The following is a 20,155-nucleotide window of genomic DNA, read 5'->3' as shown; positions in this document are numbered from 1 at the left end:
CTGCCTCTGTGTTCTCCTCACAGCTTACATTCCCATCTAGCTTTTTATCATCAGCAAACTTAGGCACATTACTCTCTGTTTCTTTACCTGAGTCTTTAATATATATATTGTAAATAGCTGAGGTCCCAGCACTGATCCTGTGGCACTCGACTAGTCTCAGCCTGCCAATTTGAAAATACCCCATTTATCCAGGTTCTTTACTTCTTGCCCATTAACCAATCTTATATCCATGTGAATATATCACCCTCAGCAACATGAGCCCTTATCTTCTGTTGTGTTGCACCTTATCGAATGCCTTCTCCGAATCCAAGTACCTACTGGTTCCCCTTTATCCACCTTACAAGACACATCCGCAAAACATTCTAATACATTTGTCAAATAGGATTTCCATTTTGTAATACTATGCTTTTCTAAGAGCATTGTTAAGACTTCCTTCATAATAGATTGCAGCACCCTTAAGACTGATGTCAGGCTAATTAGCCTCTAGTTCCCCATTTTCTCTTTCTCTCATTTTGTGAATAGTGGTGTTACATTTGCTAACTTCTAGTCTGCTGAGACCATTCCGGAATCGAGGAGATTTTGGAAAATTGTAGGCAGCACATTCCCTATCTCTGCAGCCATCTCTTTTCAACCCTAGGATGTGGGCCTTCAAGTCCTGGGGGGTTTGTCAGATTTTAGTCCTTTGAGTTTCTCCAGTACTTTTTCCTCTGCTGACATTAATTACCTTAATTCCCTCACTCTTATTTGCCCTAAGTTATCTTCTATTTCTGTGCCTAACATGTGTCTTCAAGTGTGAAGAAAGACATAAAACATTTATTCAAAACATGTCCTCATTCCCCAGGAAAATTTCTCCTGACTCTGCTTCTAAGGGACCTTATTTTTAGCTACTCACTACCTTTTAATATGCTTGAAAAAGCACTTACAATCTGTTTTTATATTCCTGGCTCGTTTACTCTCATATTATTTCTTTTCCTTTTTATCAACTTTTTGATGGCCCTTTGCTGGTTTCTAAAACACTCTCAATCCTCAGACTTACTATTCTTTGCAACATTAAAAGCCTCTTCTTTTAATCTAACACTATCCTTAAACTCCTTAGTAAGCCACAGATGGATCTCTCTGGCCAGTTTTCATTTTTTTCAATGGAATATGATTTTGTTGAACATGTTGAATTGTTCTTTTTTCAATGTTTCCCACTATTCATTTACTGCCATAACTTTCTGTCCATTTGCCCAATCAACCTTAGCCAGCACTCCCCTTATACCTAAGTAATTGCCTTTGTTGAAGTTTAAGATTGTTGTTTGTGACTGGAGTATGTCGTTTTCAAACTTGAATTGGAATTCAATTGTATTATGATCACTATTTCCCAGCTGATCTTTTACTCAACATTGCACAACATTAGACCTAATATAGCTTTATCCCTAGTTAGTTCCACAACATATTGTTCCAGGAAGCTATCACGAAAGCATTGTATAAACACATGTTCCAGATGACATTTGCCAATTTGATTGGTCAAGTCTATATGAAGATCAAATTCCCCCACTTCCTTTCTCACTGATATCCTTATGTCATCCTTTGCCTCCAACTCCTGCCAGCCCCTCAAGCCAACCCCTCTTCCTTTTCCCTTCTACCTGTCTGTTTGAAATGTTGCGTACCCTGTAATCACTTCTCTGTAATGGTGAATAGATCTAAACCATTTATCTTTATTTGTGCCACTAGTTCATCTATCTTATTGCAGATCCTCCACGCTTTCAGATAAAGTGACTTCAATTCTGTATTTTACTACTATTCCTTGCGTGGATCTTACTCTCTGATGCACTGTTACCGTTAAACTCTCTGTCCTTTCCTGTCCCTCTCAGCATGTCTTTACCCACATCGATATACTTTTCTATTGCCTTAACTTTTATTTTTGAAGTTATAAATCTCCATTTCCCGCAACCTTTCTGTTAGTTGAAAGTCATGGGCAAAGAGTAGGGGAGTGAGACTAAGTGGATAGCTCTTTCAAAGAGCCACGACAGGAATAATGGGCCAAATAGCCTCCTTCTGCGCTATATGATCCTATGATTCTTCACAGGATAATATGCACCAGGGATTTGCTTTGGAGAAAGAAAAATGTCACATACCTGTCACTAATCAACTTGACATCCTAGAAAAGAAAATAGTAAATATCACAAGGGGTTAGAGGCAAACTTTCAGCAGTGATCATATTTTTGAACAAAATGGTGGCTGATATAGTATCATCTGTTTGGCACAATCACCAGAAGTCATAATCATGGAACCATAGAAAGGTTACAGCAAAGAAGAAGGCCATTTGACCCACTGATTCTGTATTGGCTCTTGGCAAGAGCAATCTAACTAGTCCCACTAACTGCTGTTTCCCCATGACCCTGCAATTTTTTTACCTTCAAGTCCTTACATAGTTTCGTTAAGAAAGCCACAATTGAACCTGCCTCCATCACTGTCCTTGGCAGTGTATTCCAGATCCTCATGTTGCCCTTTGTTCTTCTGCCAGTTACTCTCATCCTGTGTCTTTCAACCCTACTGCCAATGGGAGCAGTTTCTCTCTATCTACTTCGTCAAGGCGCCTCAGGATTTTGAACAACTCTATCAAATCGCCTCTCAATGTTCCCTTAGCTAAGGAGATCAGCCCCAGCTTCTCCAGTCTAACCGTTTAACTGCAGCCGCTTATCCCTGGAACTATTCCAAAAAGTCTTTTCTGTACCTCCCTAAACCTGCGCCTTTTCTTCACATCCTTCCTAAAGTGTGGTGCCCGAAATTGGACCAAACCAGTGTTTTCTAAAGGACATTGTAACTTTCTCTTAGAAACTTTCTTTTACATTTATACCTGAAGTATTGTAATGGGTTTCAGCACTGAATTAAAAATAGCAAGAAAGAGCTGGGAGTCGAAATTCATCTAGTGTAGGAGGACAGACCACACAGAATCATCTAGACCGCCTGAAATTCAGTTCAACTGTGGGCTGTCTGGAATCGTCCTGCCAATTTCGGACTACTGCCTAGGACAGAGCTCCACCCTCAGAGATGTTGCTTAACTACATTTAATTAGTTGGAACTCAGACATTTAAATGCATTTCATCAAACTCAATATTTTTTTTCCAATTTGTGAATGCAGTGATAGGTCCAGGAAATTTCAGGTCACAATTAACCCAACTGGGCTGGGAATAGAGGGGGGAGGGGGGAACCGGGGGGTAGGGGAGGGTGGCGCCATGAGGTTGGGGAGGGGTTGTAGACTTAAGATAACCGATGCTTTCAATATTTCAGATGGCGTTTACAGAGTTCTGCATAAATCCGAAGGCCTCATGGCGTGGGTGTACATAAATCATTCCCGTCACAGTTTCTGGGCTTTGCATTGTGTAGCACAAGCATGAGGCTGTAGATGCACCAACACAATGGTGCAAATATCCAGGAAATTCGAAATGCCTCTAGAATACCTTCTTGCAGGAATGTTTACAGGACTGCACAATAATTTCCCCAACTGGTCCCCATCTCATCCCAAAATTTCTATAGGACAGCTGAATTCACTCTTTTGATTAGAAATATCAATTGGAATCAGCCCGTTATAAATCTTATCAGTGATCTACTTGTGATGTAGAAACTGTTGTACCTGCAGTAACTCCATCTCCTGTAGTTTTAGTTTCTTCTGTATATCTACGATAGTTTGGTCAATGGAGTCTCTTTGTTCTGAAATGTCCTCCAGGTTTTCTTCTATTTGCTGAATCAGCGCCCTTTCCTTTTCCTCCAATTTCTTTTTCAGAGCTTGTTCCTTGTCGTGTAGAAACTTGTGTAATTTATCAAATTCAGACGCAATCCTCTGTCGTAGTTTGTCTCCTTGGCTCTGGTGAAGTGAACAGGGCATTCATAAACACAGAAGCTTCGCAGCACCAACCTAATAGTGTATCCCATCAGCTGCACAGCATAACTTAAGATATGTTTTATCACCGGGAAAATCTAGACGTTTGAAAAACAAAATTTTGCTGCAAATAACCTCTCACCTGCCCCTGAGTGTCAGAGAGGGACATGATGATAGGAGATGATGCTATAATTACAAAGGTACAACAGTGCAATTAAAGGCTTCCCTGATAGCCTAGGGCAGTGGTTTCCAGGTGTTTTCATGGTGTGACCTTATTTTAACGCCTCGGACTTCACGTGGCCCTGGACAGTGGGGGTGCTGGGGTGGTCAGGGTAGCTTCAGCTGCTGAGCGGCGGAGGTGGCGGGGGGAGATGTGGTTTAGCTCCTGAGTGGAGGATTGGGGTGGGGAGAAGTTCACCGTGGTGGGAATCGTAAAAACTGAAGAATTTCTTTGGAAGAAAACAACTGCCTACCCTTTCGCAGGCTTTTTTTTTGCAGCAGCAGCAGCTTCCTGACCTCAGAGATCTGTCCTTTAGGCCAGGCCCACCAATAGAAAAAATGCTTGGAATTTAAAGGGGCCTCGAAGGTATTAGCTTCAGCCTTCAGGCTGAGCTCGATGGCCGTCATTCCTGCCTTGGAGCTCGCAACCCCAAAGTCTCACCTACCCACCAGCCCTGGCTTGGAAAGTTGAGCCAACCTCAAAGTTCCCATTCCTGGCTTTCGTTTAGTTGGCTGACCTCAACCAGAGTGACAGCCACGTGCGAAACGTTTACCCCAGCAGCCCTGGGTCCAAAAGATGGAACAGCACCATTGCCGCAAATTCTCGTTGTTATCCAGTGGCACTTGTTTTTTATATCCTTTGAGATCATGGGATGTGGGAGTCACTGGCAAGGCCAGCATTTGTTGCCCATCCTTAATTACCCTTGAACCAAAAGGCTTGCTAGGCCATTACATAGCACAGTTAAGAGCCAACCACATTGGTATGGGACTGGAGTCACATGTAGTCCAGGTAAAATCAGCAGATATCCTTCCTCGCCTAAATGGTCCACTTTTGTGAACCAGATTGGTTTTTACAAAACCGATGAGAGTTTCAAGGACATCATTCCTGAGGCTAGCTTTCAATACCAGATTTAATGAGTTGAATTTAAATTCAACCCATGAATCCAGATCATTAGCCTGGGCCTCTAGATTACCAGTCCAGTGACATTAACACTCTGCTGCCATCTCCCACAAGAAAGTGTGACGTATGGTTGTCCAGTAAGGATATTGTGATATGTGGAAGGTTTCAAATTGTTTACCTCAGTTAATTGTCAAAATTCACGGCTAAATTTTCTGGTTGGCGGGGGTCAGATCGTGTCCACGCCGCCATTTTACGCGGGAGGGCCAATTAAGGCCCGCCCAGCATAATGCGCGACTCCCAAGGATAGCGGGAGTGGGTGGGCAGCAGGAGTGCACTGGCTGGCGGGTCCAATGGTGATCTGGCGGCCTGTTTATATGAAGCGCTGGCAGCCTTTGCAAGACTGCTCACAATGGCAAGTGGAAATGCTTACCAGAGGGCTTCTGGTGAGCAGGCCAGTCCAGAGGATAGACGAGTGGAGCAGGCCAGGCTGGAGGGGAGGGCAGCGGGGCAGGCCAGGCTGGAGGGTAGGAGGGCCAGTGTGCCCCTCATTTTTCAGATGACTGCCTTGCTGCCCTCCACATGACCAAATGTGCCTGGGAGGAGGTGGTGGAGGTGGTGAGCTCCTGCGACATGGTGCGGCGCACCTGGATCCAGTGTCGCAAGCGCTTCAACAACTTGTTGCGCTCTGGCAGGGTGAGTACCATGTTGGCATTGGGCATTTAACCCAGCAGGTCGGCTTTCCCCTCTGTTGCTGCATTGAACCATTGATGGCATTTGTCCTTTGCTGGGTGGGCCAGCAGATATTGCCCATGCTGAGGTCAGCCTGAGATGATGATGAAGAGACGTTTGACCCTGCAGTAGGTGTTACACTGAGTCCCACATGACTGGTTTGGGGGCAACCTGGAGGAGCTGCACCTAGGTGCTGTGTTTGAACTCCAGGACATGTCCAAGTCAGGGTGATGACATGCTGGGAGGGGAGCTTCAAGGTGGCATGGCAACAAACCATCTGCTGCCCTCTGCGCTCCACGCGCTTGTGCCTCCTTGCTATGGAAGGATATACCGTGTGGTGCCTAATGTAATGTAGGCAGCATGTGTCCAAGGGGGAGGGTGGGGGTTGGGGAGCAGGCCTAGCATCTTTGTGTGAGTATTCGGCAGCAGCGGGATGAGGAGGCACTGGAGCCCTGATATGTCCCACTCTGGTTGGGGTTGGCCGTGCACGAAGAGAGTCCATGTGCAATTTGCACTAATCAATGCTCATCTCTCATTTTCAGGAGAAGAATTCTCATAATGCGGCAGAGCGTGCAAGGACTGGTGGCGGCCAGGCGCAGATCGCCATTCTTAGCCGCTTCTAGCAGGAGGCCCTGGATCTGGAGAGGCGCCATGCGCTCAGGTCCACTGGTGATGGTGAGGCTGGGGTGCCACGGCCAGGTATTTATGCCCAACAGTGAGGTCAGCATTGTTCTCCCAAAAGGCATATCACTGCTGAATGTTAATTGATTTAATTTTGTGCCATGACTTGACGATTGGTTATTGAAGGATGAGCACATAATGATCAGGAGGACAGGCATGTACTTTGTCATTGTCTCCATGTTAACTGATCCACAGTCCTTAGTCTTCCTTTCAGCATCATTGAGTGCATCTTGAGAAGACCGATGGTTCTCTCCACTACAGCCCTTGTGGTGCCGTGGCTCCTAATTTAGCGCTGCTCAGCTTCTGTTCTTGGATGACTGAGTGGTGTCATGAGCCACCTTTGCAAGGAATAGCCCTTGTCACCCAGCAGCCACCCATCAAGCCGGGCTGGAGCACTGAAGAGCCCCGGCACCTGGGAGTGTCTGAGGATGTAGGCATCTTGGGAGCTGCCTGGGTACCTTGCACAGACTTGTAGAATCTGCATCCTGTGATCACACACTATCTGCATGTTCATGGAGTGGAAGCCTTTCCTGTTGACGAAGGCACCGGGCTCACCTACTGGTGCCTTGATGACCACATATGTACAGTCTATAGCACGCTGGACGCGGGGGAAGCCAGCAATGGCCGCGAAGCCTCTGGCTCATTCAGCCTGGATTGCCTGGTCCCAGCAGAAGTGGATGAAGGTCAATGCATGCCTGAACAGGGCATCTATGACCTACTTGACACAAGTGTGAACAGCTGATTGAGAGACACCGCACAGATCACCCACCGAGCCCTGGAAGGAGCCAGAGGCATAAAAGTTGAGGGCAGCTGTGCCCTTCACAGCCACTGGCTGGCATGGGGTATCCACACACACAGTTCGTGGAGATCTCAGGCCCAATCATCTGACAGATATAGTTGACTGTCTCCCTTGACAGTCGAAGCTTCCTTCAGCACTGCACCTCAGACATATTGAGGTAGCTGCTTCGCCGCCTTGGCAGCAGGATAGTGGTGTCTAATGTGGCCCCTTCCGCCTTGGTCTACCTCTTGGCCCTGCGCCCCTTGTGCCTGCGCCTGTCCTCCTAAAGGTGGCTTCCCTGGAGGCTGAATGTACACTCCTGGCCTCCTCCCCCTTCTTGCCCTCCCTTCCTCCTCAGAGGAGCTGCCTCCAGTGGAGAGTTCAGCTCCCATTCCCAGGCTAAGGGAAAGCTTCCTGAAACCTGCAGGCCCAGAAAAGATTCTTCACTGCAGAGTGCTGACCTGAAGGTTAAAGGTCCAGAAAAAGCAGCCGGTATGCGTTTTGAAGTACTGCAGATCAAACAGGCAAGTTTCAAAAACTTTCAAAAATAAATACTTGACTGTGCACACTCGCAATCCCAGTGAGCCCTCTTATCCCGCCCGTGGATGAGGTTTATACATTTCCCGCTTGCCCAGTGCGCCAACCCGAAGATTGCACAGGCGCCGAAAAATCAGCGGCGATTGGTGAGTCAAGGGCCTTAAGTAGCCCTTTAATTAATGGCGGGCGCAGGTCAGACACTGTCGCGCGCCCGCCCAGCAAAATATCGCGATGGAGCACGGTGGCGTCGGGCCGCTCGCCTGACATCACTGCACGTCATTTTACACGCGGACGTGCGGGACCTGCCCCCGCACGCCAGCGGGAAAATTCTGCCCTCAATGAAACATGAAGAGACAAGCATTACTTTGTGTCACGCACAGGATGTGTTGAGCAAGACGTAGTTGAGAGTCCAATGCATGGTCCAGATCCGTTAATGAATGTTGCTTTCTTGCATCCAGTTGGATCAAGTGTGAAAGGGAAGCAACACTGATGTGGAAGCTATGTCTGATTATAAGGACCAACGCAGATATTTTTCTTTTTTTCTTCCCCAGTGGCATGGGAGCATTCAGAATTCCGAAGAATTGGAAAATCTGTTTAAATCCAGAACAGGCTTAAAAACACATCTCTGACAGGAACATTCCTCTCCCCCCACCTCACCCACCCCCAACTGTTTTGCATTCCTGGTCAGCACTTGCACACATCGATTCGCTTCCTCTGTTCTCCAGGTTGATATTGGGAACTGGATAAATATTTGAAATTTTTTAAAATGCCAGGCTATGGAAAAAGATCAAAGGAGTGAAACTAGTCAGGGCAGGCACTGACGAGTCTAACAAGGAGGTTTTTTTTTCTTCATTCTTTCACGGGATGTGGGTGTCACTGGCAAGGCCAGCATTTGTTGCCCATCCCTAATTGCCCTTGAACTGAGTGGCTAGGGCCATTTCAGAGGGCAGTTAAGAGTCAACCGCATTGCTGTGGGTCTGGAGTCACATGTAGGCCAGACCGGGTAAGGGTGGCAGATTTCCTTCCCTATAAAGGGCATTAGTGAACCAGGTGGGTTCTCACCATAAATAAAGAATAAAGAATTCAGGTGAAACTCCTTGAATCAAAGAGTGGTTGGACTGTAGAACTTGCTACCGTGTGGAGGGATTAAGGTTAATAGCACAGATACCTTTAAGGGGAGGCTAGTTAAGTGCATGAGGGTGAAAGAAATAGGTAGTTATTCTGATAGGGTTGGATGAAATAGGGTCGGCAAATGCTCAGCACAGACCTGTTCGGCCAACTAGCCAATTCGTGTGCTGTATCTTCTATATAGTTCAATATTTAATAATACTCATTTGACGAGCCAGGGCAAACACAATGGGACCAATGGCTCCCATCTGTCTGGATATGAGTCTGTGATTCTATGATAATAGGGACTTGGAAGACAGTGGCGGGGGGTGGGGTGGTGGGGGGTGGGGGGGCGGGGTTGGGTGAATGGGCGTCTCACCTTCAATTTGATTAAATGTCCTTCTTCTTCACTTTGGCTTTCAGAAATTTCTTGAATTTGTTTCTGAAGGAAATCCAGCGCCTTTTGCAGCTTCTCCTGAAATAAATTACTAAGAGCTATTACCCAGCATCATGAACTTGTTCCAGGATATTCTGGATAATAAAAGCAATAATGACTACTGGCATTTTTACACCGCCTTCAATGGAAACAAAAATCACAGTATGGCAGGAGAACAGGAGGATACTACAGAATTTCAAACCATACTTTCCTGTTAAGTAATATGTACCAAGTATAGTGTTGACACTTAGCTATGTTATTTTTTTTTCAAATTTCACTGTTTTCAGCCACAGATAACAAATAGGTCTGGCCGCCTTACTCTGCATTTGCCAGAGATCATTTTAGCGATGGAGTGTTATGAAAGTATCATAATTTTCATAATATTTTTCTGTTTTTTTTGTAAAGTAGGTTTATGGGTGTGGGCTCTGTCTGTGATTTAATTACATTTGGAGTCAGGTGGACTGCAAGCTTGAAATTATCAAAAGAAGCTAGGTGTAGAAATGCACTTGAAATGCTAATGGGTAAACATGGATGCTGGCTTATTATATAAGGTGTGACGAGAAGTTGCATTTTTAGATAAGTGAAGGGATTGTTTGGATTTCAAAGGGATGTTAATCTGTTTACAGCTAGCCAGATAAGCAAGTCTAAGGAGTGTGTTTCTTTTTCCCAAAGGTTGCTAACAATGTTGGCAACATGGACAGGCAGTCAGCAGCACCTAGAGGAGGGTGCGAGAGGAGGACCCTGGGACAGGCAATCAACAGCACCTAGCGGATGTAGTCTTTCTAGAGGATCCAGCATCTAGTCTATACTCAAGTAGCAGTAAGGCTAAAATAAAAGCAAGGGTCCATATTTTGTTTAGTTAAGATATGTCTGGGGAGCTCAGTCCCGTGATTTGCACATCCTTCGCTATGTGGGAAATCCTAGACGCTCCTGGTGGTCTGGAAGACCATGCGTGCAGGAGGTGCCTCCAACTGGAGCAACTCAAGCTCCAGGTTTTGGAGCTTGAGCGGCACCTGGGGGCACTACGGTGCATTCACGAGGCTGGGAGGTTTGTGGATAACACGTTTCAGGATGTGGTTACCCAGCAGCTTAAGGAAGTGCAAGCAGAGAGGGAATGGGTGACCGCCAGACAGAAGAAGGGGACCAGACAGGTAGTGAGGGAATCCCCCGAGTACATCTTGCTCGCAAACCGTTTCTCGGCCTTGGAAAATGCTTAGAGTGACGGTTCCTCTGTGGAGGCCAACCAGAGCCAAGGCCATGGCACTGTGGGTGGTCCAGCTGCTTGGGGAGGGCTGGGGGGTGGGGAGGAAGAAGTGTGGAAGGGCAATAATGGTAGGGGATTCATTAGTGAAGGGAATAGACAGGTGCTTCTGAGGCCATGGATGTAGCTCCAGGATGGTATGTTGCCTCCTGGGTGCTAGGGTCAAGGATGTCATGGAACAGCTGCAGGTCACTCTGAAGGGGGAGGGTGAACAGCCAGAGGTTATGGTCCATGTTGGGACCAATGACATAGAAAGAAAGAGAAATCAGGTCCTGTAAGCAGGCTTCAGGGAGGTAGGTAAGAAATTAAAAAGCAGGACTTCAAAGGTAGTAATCTCTGGATTACTCCCGGTGCCACTCAGTGGTGAGAATAGGAACAGAAGGATAGAGCAGATGAATGTGTGGTCAGAGAGATGGTGCAGGAGGGAGGGCTTTAGGTTCCAGGGGCATTGAGGCCATATTTCTAGGGGAGGTGGGACTTGTACAAGTTGGACGGTTTACATCTGAACAGGAACGGGACCAACATCCTCGCGGGGAGGTTTGCTAATGCTGTTGGGGAGGATTTAAACTAAATTGGCAGGGGGATGGGATCCTGAAAAGTAGTTCAGAGGGTAAAGAATCTGAGATGAAATTAGAAATTAAAACGCTAGTGAGTCTGGAAGGAAGAGGAAACATAGGCTAGATAAGAAAGAAGTGAGTCTAGCAAGACTAAATGGAATATATTTTAATGCAAGGAGCCTGAGGAATACGACAGACGAGCTGAGGGCACAGATAGGCATGTGGGAGTGTGATATCATAGCTATGATTGAGACTTGGTTAAAAGAAAGGCAGGATTGGCAGCTCAATATTCTTGACTATAGAATATTCAGACGAGATACAGAGGGGAATAGAAGAGGAGGGGAGTTCGCAATATTGATCAAGCAATCAATTATAGCAGTGAGGAGGGATGATATCTTGGAAGGATCATCAAATGAGGCTATACAGGTAGCAGTAAAAAACACAAAAGGGGCAAGCATACTGTTGGGTGTGTACTATAGGCCCCCAAACAGCCAGGGAGAGATAGAGGATCAAATATGTAACCAAATTTCAGAGAAATGTAAGAATAATAAGGCAGTAATAGTAAGGGATTTTAACTACCCAAATATTAACTAGGATAGTTTCAGTGTGCAAGGTAGGGAGGGAACAAAATTCTTAATTTGAATCCAGGAGAACTTTACCAGCCAGTACGTAGAAAGCCCAGCAAGAGAGGGGGCAGTTCTGGACCTAATATTCGGAAATGAGCCCGGGCTGGTGAAAGGCGTATCAATAGGGGAGCATTTTGCAGATAGTGACCACAACTCAGTTAGATTTAGGATAGTTATGGAAAAGATAAGGTTGGGCTGGGAATAAAACTTCTAAACTGGGGAAAGGCCAATTTTATTTAGATGAGATACGATTTGGCCCAAGTAGACTGGGAGCAGCTACTTGCAGATAAAACTGCATCAGAGCAGTGGGAGGCATCCAAAGAGGAATTAGCGAGAGTACAGGGTAAATATGTTCCCATAAAGACAAAGACGGGGACCAAGTCCAGAGAGCCCTGGATGTCAAGGGACATAAAGGTTAGGATTAAGAAAAAAGAGAAGCTAATGGCAGAATCCCTAGAGGAGTATACAATGTGCAGGGGAACCTTAAAAAGGAAATTAGGAAAGCTAAGAAAGTGCATGAGAAATCATTGGTGGGTAGAATAAAGGAAAACCCAAAGAGCAAGAGAATAACTGGGGAAAGAATAGGGCCAACTAGGGGCATCAAGGTAATCTGTGTGTGGACCCAGAAGACGTGGGTACAGTCCTCAATGAATACTTTGCACTGGTTTTCACAATGGAAAAGGACGACACAGGTATAGCCATCAGGGTGGAGAACTGTGAAATATTAGAGGAAATTAACATAGAGAGAGAGGAGGTACTAGCGGGTTTAGTGGTCGTAAAAGTAGATAAATCCGCAGGCCTGGATGAGATGTATCCCAGGCTGTTGGGGGAGGAAAAGGAAGAGATATCAGGGGCCCTCGCAGTAATTTTCAAATCCTCTCTGGCCACAGGTGAGGTGCCAGAGGACTGGAGGACTGCTAATGCTGTCCCATTATTAAAAAAGTGAGGAAGGGATAGACCAGGAAATATGGGCCAATCAGTCTAACCTCAGTGGTGGGGAAGTTACTAGAAAGAATTCTGAAGGACAGAATACATCTGCACTTGGAGCATCACGGATTAATTAGTCAACACCTCTTTGTTCTTTTGTCTATGACATCTTTTGGCAATCTCCACCTATCACTAGCCCGCTATCCAGCTCTACCTGTCCCACCCCCCTTAACCCAGCTTATATTTCAACTCTCTTCTATTTTTCCTTAGTTCTGTTGAAGAGTCATACGGACTCGAAACGTTAACTGTGTTCCTCTCCGCAGATGCTGTCAGACATGCTGAGTTTTTCCAGGTATTTTTATTTTTGTTTTTGTTACGGATTAATTAGGGATAGTCAGCATGGGTTCGTTAAGGGAAGTCAAGTTTGACAAATCTGATTGAATTTTTTGAGGTAACCAAGAGTGTTGATGAGGGTAATGCATTTGATGTGGTCTACATGGACTTTAGCAAGGCTTTTGATAAGGTCACTCATGGCAGACTGATCAAGAAAGTAAGAGCCCATGGGATCCAAGGCAAAGTGGCACGTTAGATCCAAAATTGGCTGAGAGGCAGGAAGCAGAGGATGATGGTAGAGGGATGTTTCTGTGACTGGAAGTCTGTTTCCATTGGGGTTCCGCAGGGCTCGGTGCTGGGGCCCTTGCTGTTTGTGGTGTACATAAATGATTTGGACTTAAATGTAGGGGGTATGATCAAGAAGTTCGCGGATGACACACAAATTGGTAGGGTGGTAAATAGTGAGGAGGATAGCTGTAAACTGCAGGAACCTACCAATGGACTGGTCAGGTGGGCAGAGCAGTGGCAAATGGAATTCAAACTGGGAAAGTGTGAGGTAATGCACTTGGGGAGGGCTAACAAGGCAAGGGATTACACTATGAATGGTAGGACCCTGGAAAGTACGGAAGATCAGAGGGATCTTGGTGTGCATATCCACAGATCCCTAAAGGTAGATAGATAAGGTGATTAAGAAGGCATATGGGATACTTGCTTTTATTAGCCGAGGCGTAGAATACAAGAGCAGGGAGGTTATGCTGGAACTGTATAAAACACGATTAGGCCACGACTGGAGTACTGTGTGCAGTTCTGGTCACCACATTATAGGAAGGATGTGATTGCACTGGAGAGGATGCAGGGAAGATTTACCAGGATGCTGCCTGTGCTGGAGGGTCTGAGCTATGAGGAAAAGATTGGATAGGCTGGGGTTGTTTTCCTTGGAGCAGCGAAGGTTGAGAGGGGACCTGATGGAGATGTACAAGATTATGGGGGGCATTGACAAGGTAGATAGTAAGGCACTTTTTCCATTATCAGAGGGGTCAATAACCAGAGGTCATAGATTTAAGGTAAGAGGTAGAAGGCTAAGAGAGGAGTTGAGGGGACTTTTTTTCACCCAGAGGGTGTTGGGAGTCTGGAGCTCACTTCCTAGGGGGATGGTTGAGTCAGAAACTCTTGTAACATTTAAGAAGTATTTAAATATTCATTTTCATTGCCATGGCCTTCAGGGCAATGGGCCAAGCGCTGGAAAATGGGATTAGCATAGTCAGATCTTTGTTGACCAGCGTGGACATGATGGGCCAAATGGCATCCTTCTGTGCTGTAAATGTCTATGACAGTTTTTATATTATGGGAAAGGTACTGTTCCAAAGACATATGTAACAATGGATTTTACATATTAAAGAAAAGGAGAAAGAGGAGAATGAAAGGCTATGTGAGGAGAGGGCCATGTAAGATCTAACAAGAGTGTGTAAAACAGCCTTCAAGAAGCCTCCAGCCATTTGTGCATAAGCCAGCTATGTAAGATAACTGAAGTTGGAGAAAACCATTTGGAATTCCACTGTCAAGTGGGTACTGTGTTAACTTTCTGGTTTTGTTTTTTAAATCTAAAATCTATTTTAGACTGTTGCTTTAAAGGGGGAGTGCAACTGGGAGTCAGGCTAATTAGGAATTTTAGGATTATTTTTATGGTATTAAGTAATTGTAGTCTTATGTATGTGCTTAAAATCTTTTCTTTTGTTAATAAATATTTAAATTTAGTTTTTAAGAAATCTCTAAAGGTCTTGGTGGACTCATTACTTTTAAAAGTGCACAAATCTTCTTGTAATAAATACAAATTGTGAAACCATTGTGATAGAGTGACCAAGTTTCCCGTGTGGATGTGGTCAGCCTGGCACACGTCATCTGCCTTGTCATAACAGTGAGGTAAAAACGGGCGTTAATGAAGTAGTCGCCCAATATGCACCCTGTCCGCTTTTCTGTTCCATGAAGTCAATCCATGGACATCAAAAGAAAAACACTGCAGAGAATGCTGGAAATAACAGCAGCAAATGTGTAGAGAGGAAAAAGGAACAAAGTTAATAGAAGCTGAAACAGGGTCTGTGGTAGGGCGGGGGGTAGGGGTGATTAAAAGACAGAAAGGATGATACTCTTTCGAGTTATCAACAGTCACAGATTGTAACTCTTTCGAGTACAATCACAGTTCTTGGTTTCCGGGAGTGGGACATGAACCCACAACCCTCCGATTCAAAGGCGAGGGTGCTATGAACTGAGCCACAGCTGACACCTCCTAGAAGGGATGATGGTGCAAGGCCAAAAGAGGGGGATGCTAATGGGACCAGGAAAGAGGTAGAAGTTAATGGGACCAGGAAAGAGGCAGAAGCTGGGTTCTAGAGGACCCCTGGAAGGTAACATAGTGTATCATTAGCAGCCAATTCCGAGGGACCAGAGGGGTGCAGAAGCGAAAGCAGCTCAACAGCAATGTGTCCAACAAACAGTACCTTGCAGAGTTCAGCAGCTTCCTTTATAGGGCTGATTGCATGGTCCCTGTGATCTCGGGACATGGCACACACCACACAGATCGCTCTCTGGTCGCTGCTGCAGAACAGCTTCAGCTTCTCGTCGTGTTCGCGGCAGTGGAAAGCCGCCTCCTCCTCTCTCTGCTCCTGGCTCAATTTCCTGAAGCTCTCCACAATGTTGGACACACAGCGGTTGGGCCTGACGTTCCTCTGGAGGAACTCAGTCCGACACTCGGGGCAAGTGACCTTCCCTTGTCCCGGTTCCCGATCCCAACACTGTGAAATGCAGACTCGGCAGAAGTTGTGCCCACAGTCGAGGATCACCGGATCTTCGTAAAAATCCAAACAAATTGAACAGGTCGCTTCAATCTTTATCTTTTCCAATTGTTTTTCCGACGCCATTTCACCGCCGGCTTCTAAGCTCACTTTTTTCTTACTTTTACTTTTGCAGAAACTTACTAGGCTTTCCGGTAGGAGGAGCCAGCTGAATAGTTTATTCAAGGCACAGTGTTGTGCATCAGTTTCTCTTGGAACGTTTTATTTGCATTGTCAAAGGCGCTATATAAATGCAAGTCGGCAAGAACTGGCAGTGTGGTGGAGGCAGGTTCAATCGAGGCATTCAAGAGGGCATTGGATGATTATTTGAATAGAAACAACGGAAAAGGCAGGGCAATGATGGCCACTAGGTCATAATGCTCATTTGGAGAGCAGGTGCAGACACGATGGGCTGAATGGCCTCCTTCCATCCCGGTAACATTCTGTGAATACTGCGGATGCTGGAGATCTGGAAAAAAAAAAGCAGAAAATTCCGGAAAAACTCAGGCAGCATCGGTCGAGGGAGAGACGTAGTCCACGTTTCGAGTCCGTAAGACCCCCTTCTTTGGAGAGGGGTCATATTGGACTCAAAACGGTAACTCTTGTTTCTTTCACTGAACCTTTCCAGAATTTCCTGTTCACGTTGAAAATGCAGAATACCGCGGACGCTGGAAATCTGAAATAAAAACAGAAAATGCTGGAGATACTCAGCAGGTCGGGCAGCATCTGCGGAGAGAGAAATAGAGCCTGTGACCTTTCATCAGGACTGAGGGAAAGTTAGAGATGTAAGCAAGAGGTGGGTGGGACAAGGGCAAAAGGAAAGTCTGTGATAGGGTAAAAGACAGGAGAGATTGAATAACGGAAGAGTTAGTCTTCCAGGACCAAAGGGAATAGTGATGGGGCAAGAAATAAACAAAGTACCAAATGATGTGCGGAGTGTGATACTGTCTGAAGGCAAAAAACAAGCGATAAACGGACCATATCCAAACCACCTCCCCTTGAAAGGCAGCCTATTTTTCAGCTCCAGTTTTGCTTGCCAATCTTTGATTCCAATTTATCTGGGCCAGATCCATTCTCACCTCATTGAAGCTTTCCCTCCCCCATTAAATCATTCTTACCCTGGATTGCTCTTTGTCATTTTCCATTGCCATCGTAAACCTGATGATACGATGATACTCGTACGCTAAATGTTTCCCTACTGTCACTTGTTCCGTTTAACCCACCTCTTTCTCAAGAACTAAGTCCGGCAATGCCTTCCTTCTCATTTTATTGGACACATTATGGTGTAGAAATAAAAACAGAAAATGCTGGAAAAACTCAGCAGGTCTGACAGCATCCGTGGCGAGAGAAACAGAGTTAACGTTTCAAGTCCGTATGACTATTCTTCAGAGCTAAAGGGATGGGTGGGACCTCTCTGTCGCTCTGAAGAAGAGTCATACAGACTCGAAACGTTAACTCTGTTTCTCTCTCCACAGATGCTGTCAGACCTGCTGAGTTTTTCCAACATTTTCTGTTTTTTATTTCAGATTTCCAGCATCTGCGGTATTTTGCTTTTATTATGATGTAGAAAGTTCTCTTGAACACACTGTAGGAATTCTTGCCTTTCCCAGTCTTTTAGAATATTACCAGCCCAGTCCATATTTGGATCATTAAAATCTCCCATTATACCTACTCTATAATTTGTGCACTTCTCTGTGATTCTATAGCAAATTTGTTCCTCTACATCTTCCCCCCTAGTTGGTGGCCTATAGAATACACCAAGCAGTCTAATAGTACCTTTATTGTTTCTTAGCTCTGGTCATTTTGATTCTGTCCTTGACCCTTTGGGACATGTCTCTCTCCAGCACGTTAATGCCCTCCTTAGTCAATACTGCCACCCATCCTCCTTTCTTTCCATTTATCTCTTTCCTGAACACCTTGTATCCATGAATATTTAGTACCCAGTCCTATCCTTCCTTAAGCCAGGTCTCCATTATTGCCACACCATTGTATATCCATGTGGCTATCTATGCCTGTAGCGCAACATCCTTATTTACCATACTCCATGCATTGAAACACATGCACAGTAACCCAAATTTAGACATTATTGCAGTATCTCTTACACTGATCCCAGCTTGCTATTTCCTACTCTAGTGCAATCTGTGTCTCCCAATTCCCTGTGCACCTTAGTATTCCTCTCTAATGATGCCTCCTGGTTTCTACACTCCTGCCATGTTAGTGTAAACCCTCTCCAATAGCGCTAGCAAATCGCCATCAAAAAATTGATCCCAACTCTGGTCTGGTGACCCGCCCGGACTGTAAATCCAGATCGCCTGCTAGTACAGGGCAGGTGCCCTGATTTGTGTTATGACTTCCATCTCGGATGTCTGCATACATCCGTGCCTCGAGTTTCAATTTTGCTGCATCATCTCTTACCAAGTCCTCTCTGGTTTTCATGTGCACAGGGGAAGGAGGGGGCGAGATGAGAGGGAACGTGATGAATAACCTCAGTGCAGTGATCAAATTCAGGAACTGCATTTACTAGACATGCATGTTGTAGGAATTCATTCTGGACAATAGACCAAGATAGATGATCCACGGACACTTTAATACCTGTCCAATATTCAGTTCAAGTGACTGCTATGTAACTGAATGTTGTGAGGAATGTAAGGGAGATAACCCAAGTGATTCCACCCCTTCCCACTCCATGGATTTTAATTCATTCCCTAATTTTAAACTGTTATTTCTGCATAGAGTTGAAATATAGATAAGCCTGTGCATTTTCTTTTTCAGATTTTGATGTTTTTATGCAGCGGTCCATGTTGTAGTTAATCTGAAAATCAAATGATACTTTATTTGTTCCCAAAGGAAGACATCGATGTGTGATTGACAAAGACAAATAGTTTCATCAAGTAATTCAAATCTGGCTTTAATGCAGTGAGCTATCGAGATACAAAGAAACAACATCAATTAACTTTCCCAGTTTGTTCAGATCAGCAAAATATTACATCTGGCAACAGCAAAGTAATGCAATTTATTTACTAATTTCCTCTCAATTTGTATCTTGTTTTATTACAATACTTTAATCAATAACAATATTGATAAATGTATCACTGATAACTTTGCCCATAGCCCAGGAATGACATACATAAGATGGTTATCGCTATAAAAGGAGACATGCTGTTGAGGCTTTTTCTCCTGCACTCATCAGGACAGATTCGCAAGAATACCAAATCTCAAAGGGAAGCGCCATGGCAATGCCTCGACCAATCAGAACCCACATGCCAACCAATCAGCACCCTTTTCTCAAGCAGTGTAAATTGCTCTTCGCTTTTAAATTGGCAAATAGAGAGACAGAAAGGCAACGGTAGAAAGGTGAGAGAATGAAGCTGGAAGTTTACTCGCGGTTTCTTCCATCGCAGCCTCAGTGGTCTATCAGTGGAAAAACCTGGGGAAATGTTCCTCCCAGGGTTCTGCAAAAGGTGCGCTGGAATTATAACAAAGGACAAAGATGTTCACCTTGATGTTCTGGTGCGAAACTGCCATTGTGAATCGGCTGGTCAAGCTGGCACAATCCAGTTAAAATGCAGATTGCAGGCCCCATGACATCATATGGGCCCGGCCTACTATTTTAGTTCAAGGTCTGAGTGAGGGAGCTGGGCCCCACTGGCTGGGGATGGCTGTCCTGGAAGACAGGAGGAGCTAAGTCCTTCCGCTCATTTAAACAGCTCCTTCCCTCCGCACAGGCAGGGTTGGAGGGAGTTCAAATAAGGCAGATTGTTTCACCTGGGAATTTGTAAAGTTGACATTGGAAAATGTTTTATTCACCAGCATTTTTTCCTTTGACGACCACACAAATGCAGATACCTCCTAATCTTCGGCTGAATCTTCAGCAGAGTGGCAATCGCTATCAGATTGCCACTCTGCTCCTTTTTAAACTTGCCCTAGACTGGAGCTGCACATTTCTTACCTGAGCTTCTGACCTGGGCCTGGTGAGAAATGTGCAGCAGCTGCTGTTGGAGCTTCTTCTGTGCAGAAGCGTCAGGGAAAGTGAAGGGACAGGAGCTGCCATTAACCAGTAAATCTAAGTGTCCTATCCACTTTGACAGGAGAGAAGGTAAGTGTGCAAGGTTAGTGGGAAGGATAAGTCGAGGGTTGGTGATGTTGGTAGGATGGGTCGGGTGGGGTAGCATGTGTCGGGAGGTTTGGGTAGTCAGGGATCAGTCAAGTGGTCGGGGGGCGGCTGGGTGGTGGGGGGGTCGGAGGGTGAGAGAGGTGCCGGGGTTGGGGGTGGTCAGGGGTTAGTTAGGAGGTGAGGGTGTGGTCAGGGTTGGGGAGCTAGTCAGGTGGTTTGTCGAGGGCGGGGGGCGTAGCTGGGGGCTTAGTCAGGG

General features: G+C 45.5%; 1 protein-coding gene across 1 annotated transcript in view; it reads right to left on the bottom strand.

Moving 5' to 3' along the window:
• LOC144695521 (uncharacterized) overlaps window positions 1-15,928 on the bottom strand; it is a 65,534-nt gene extending 49,606 nt beyond the window's left edge. Inside the window, exons 1-4 of the mRNA XM_078566397.1 lie at window positions 15,453-15,928; window positions 9,197-9,292; window positions 3,620-3,850; window positions 2,121-2,143 (exon numbers count right to left, since the gene is read on the bottom strand). Coding sequence (XP_078422523.1) covers window positions 2,121-2,143; window positions 3,620-3,850; window positions 9,197-9,292; window positions 15,453-15,872 — 770 coding nt within the window. The 5' untranslated portion in view covers window positions 15,873-15,928. The remainder of the gene's footprint in view (window positions 1-2,120; window positions 2,144-3,619; window positions 3,851-9,196; window positions 9,293-15,452) is intronic.
• Between the last annotated feature and the right edge of the window lie 4,227 nt (window positions 15,929-20,155).

The sequence above is a fragment of the Cetorhinus maximus genome, chromosome 21 (genome assembly GCF_964194155.1).
Source record: "Cetorhinus maximus chromosome 21, sCetMax3.hap1.1, whole genome shotgun sequence".
Taxonomy (NCBI): domain Eukaryota; kingdom Metazoa; phylum Chordata; class Chondrichthyes; order Lamniformes; family Cetorhinidae; genus Cetorhinus; species Cetorhinus maximus.
This window is presented reverse-complemented; position numbering and strand designations above follow the sequence as displayed.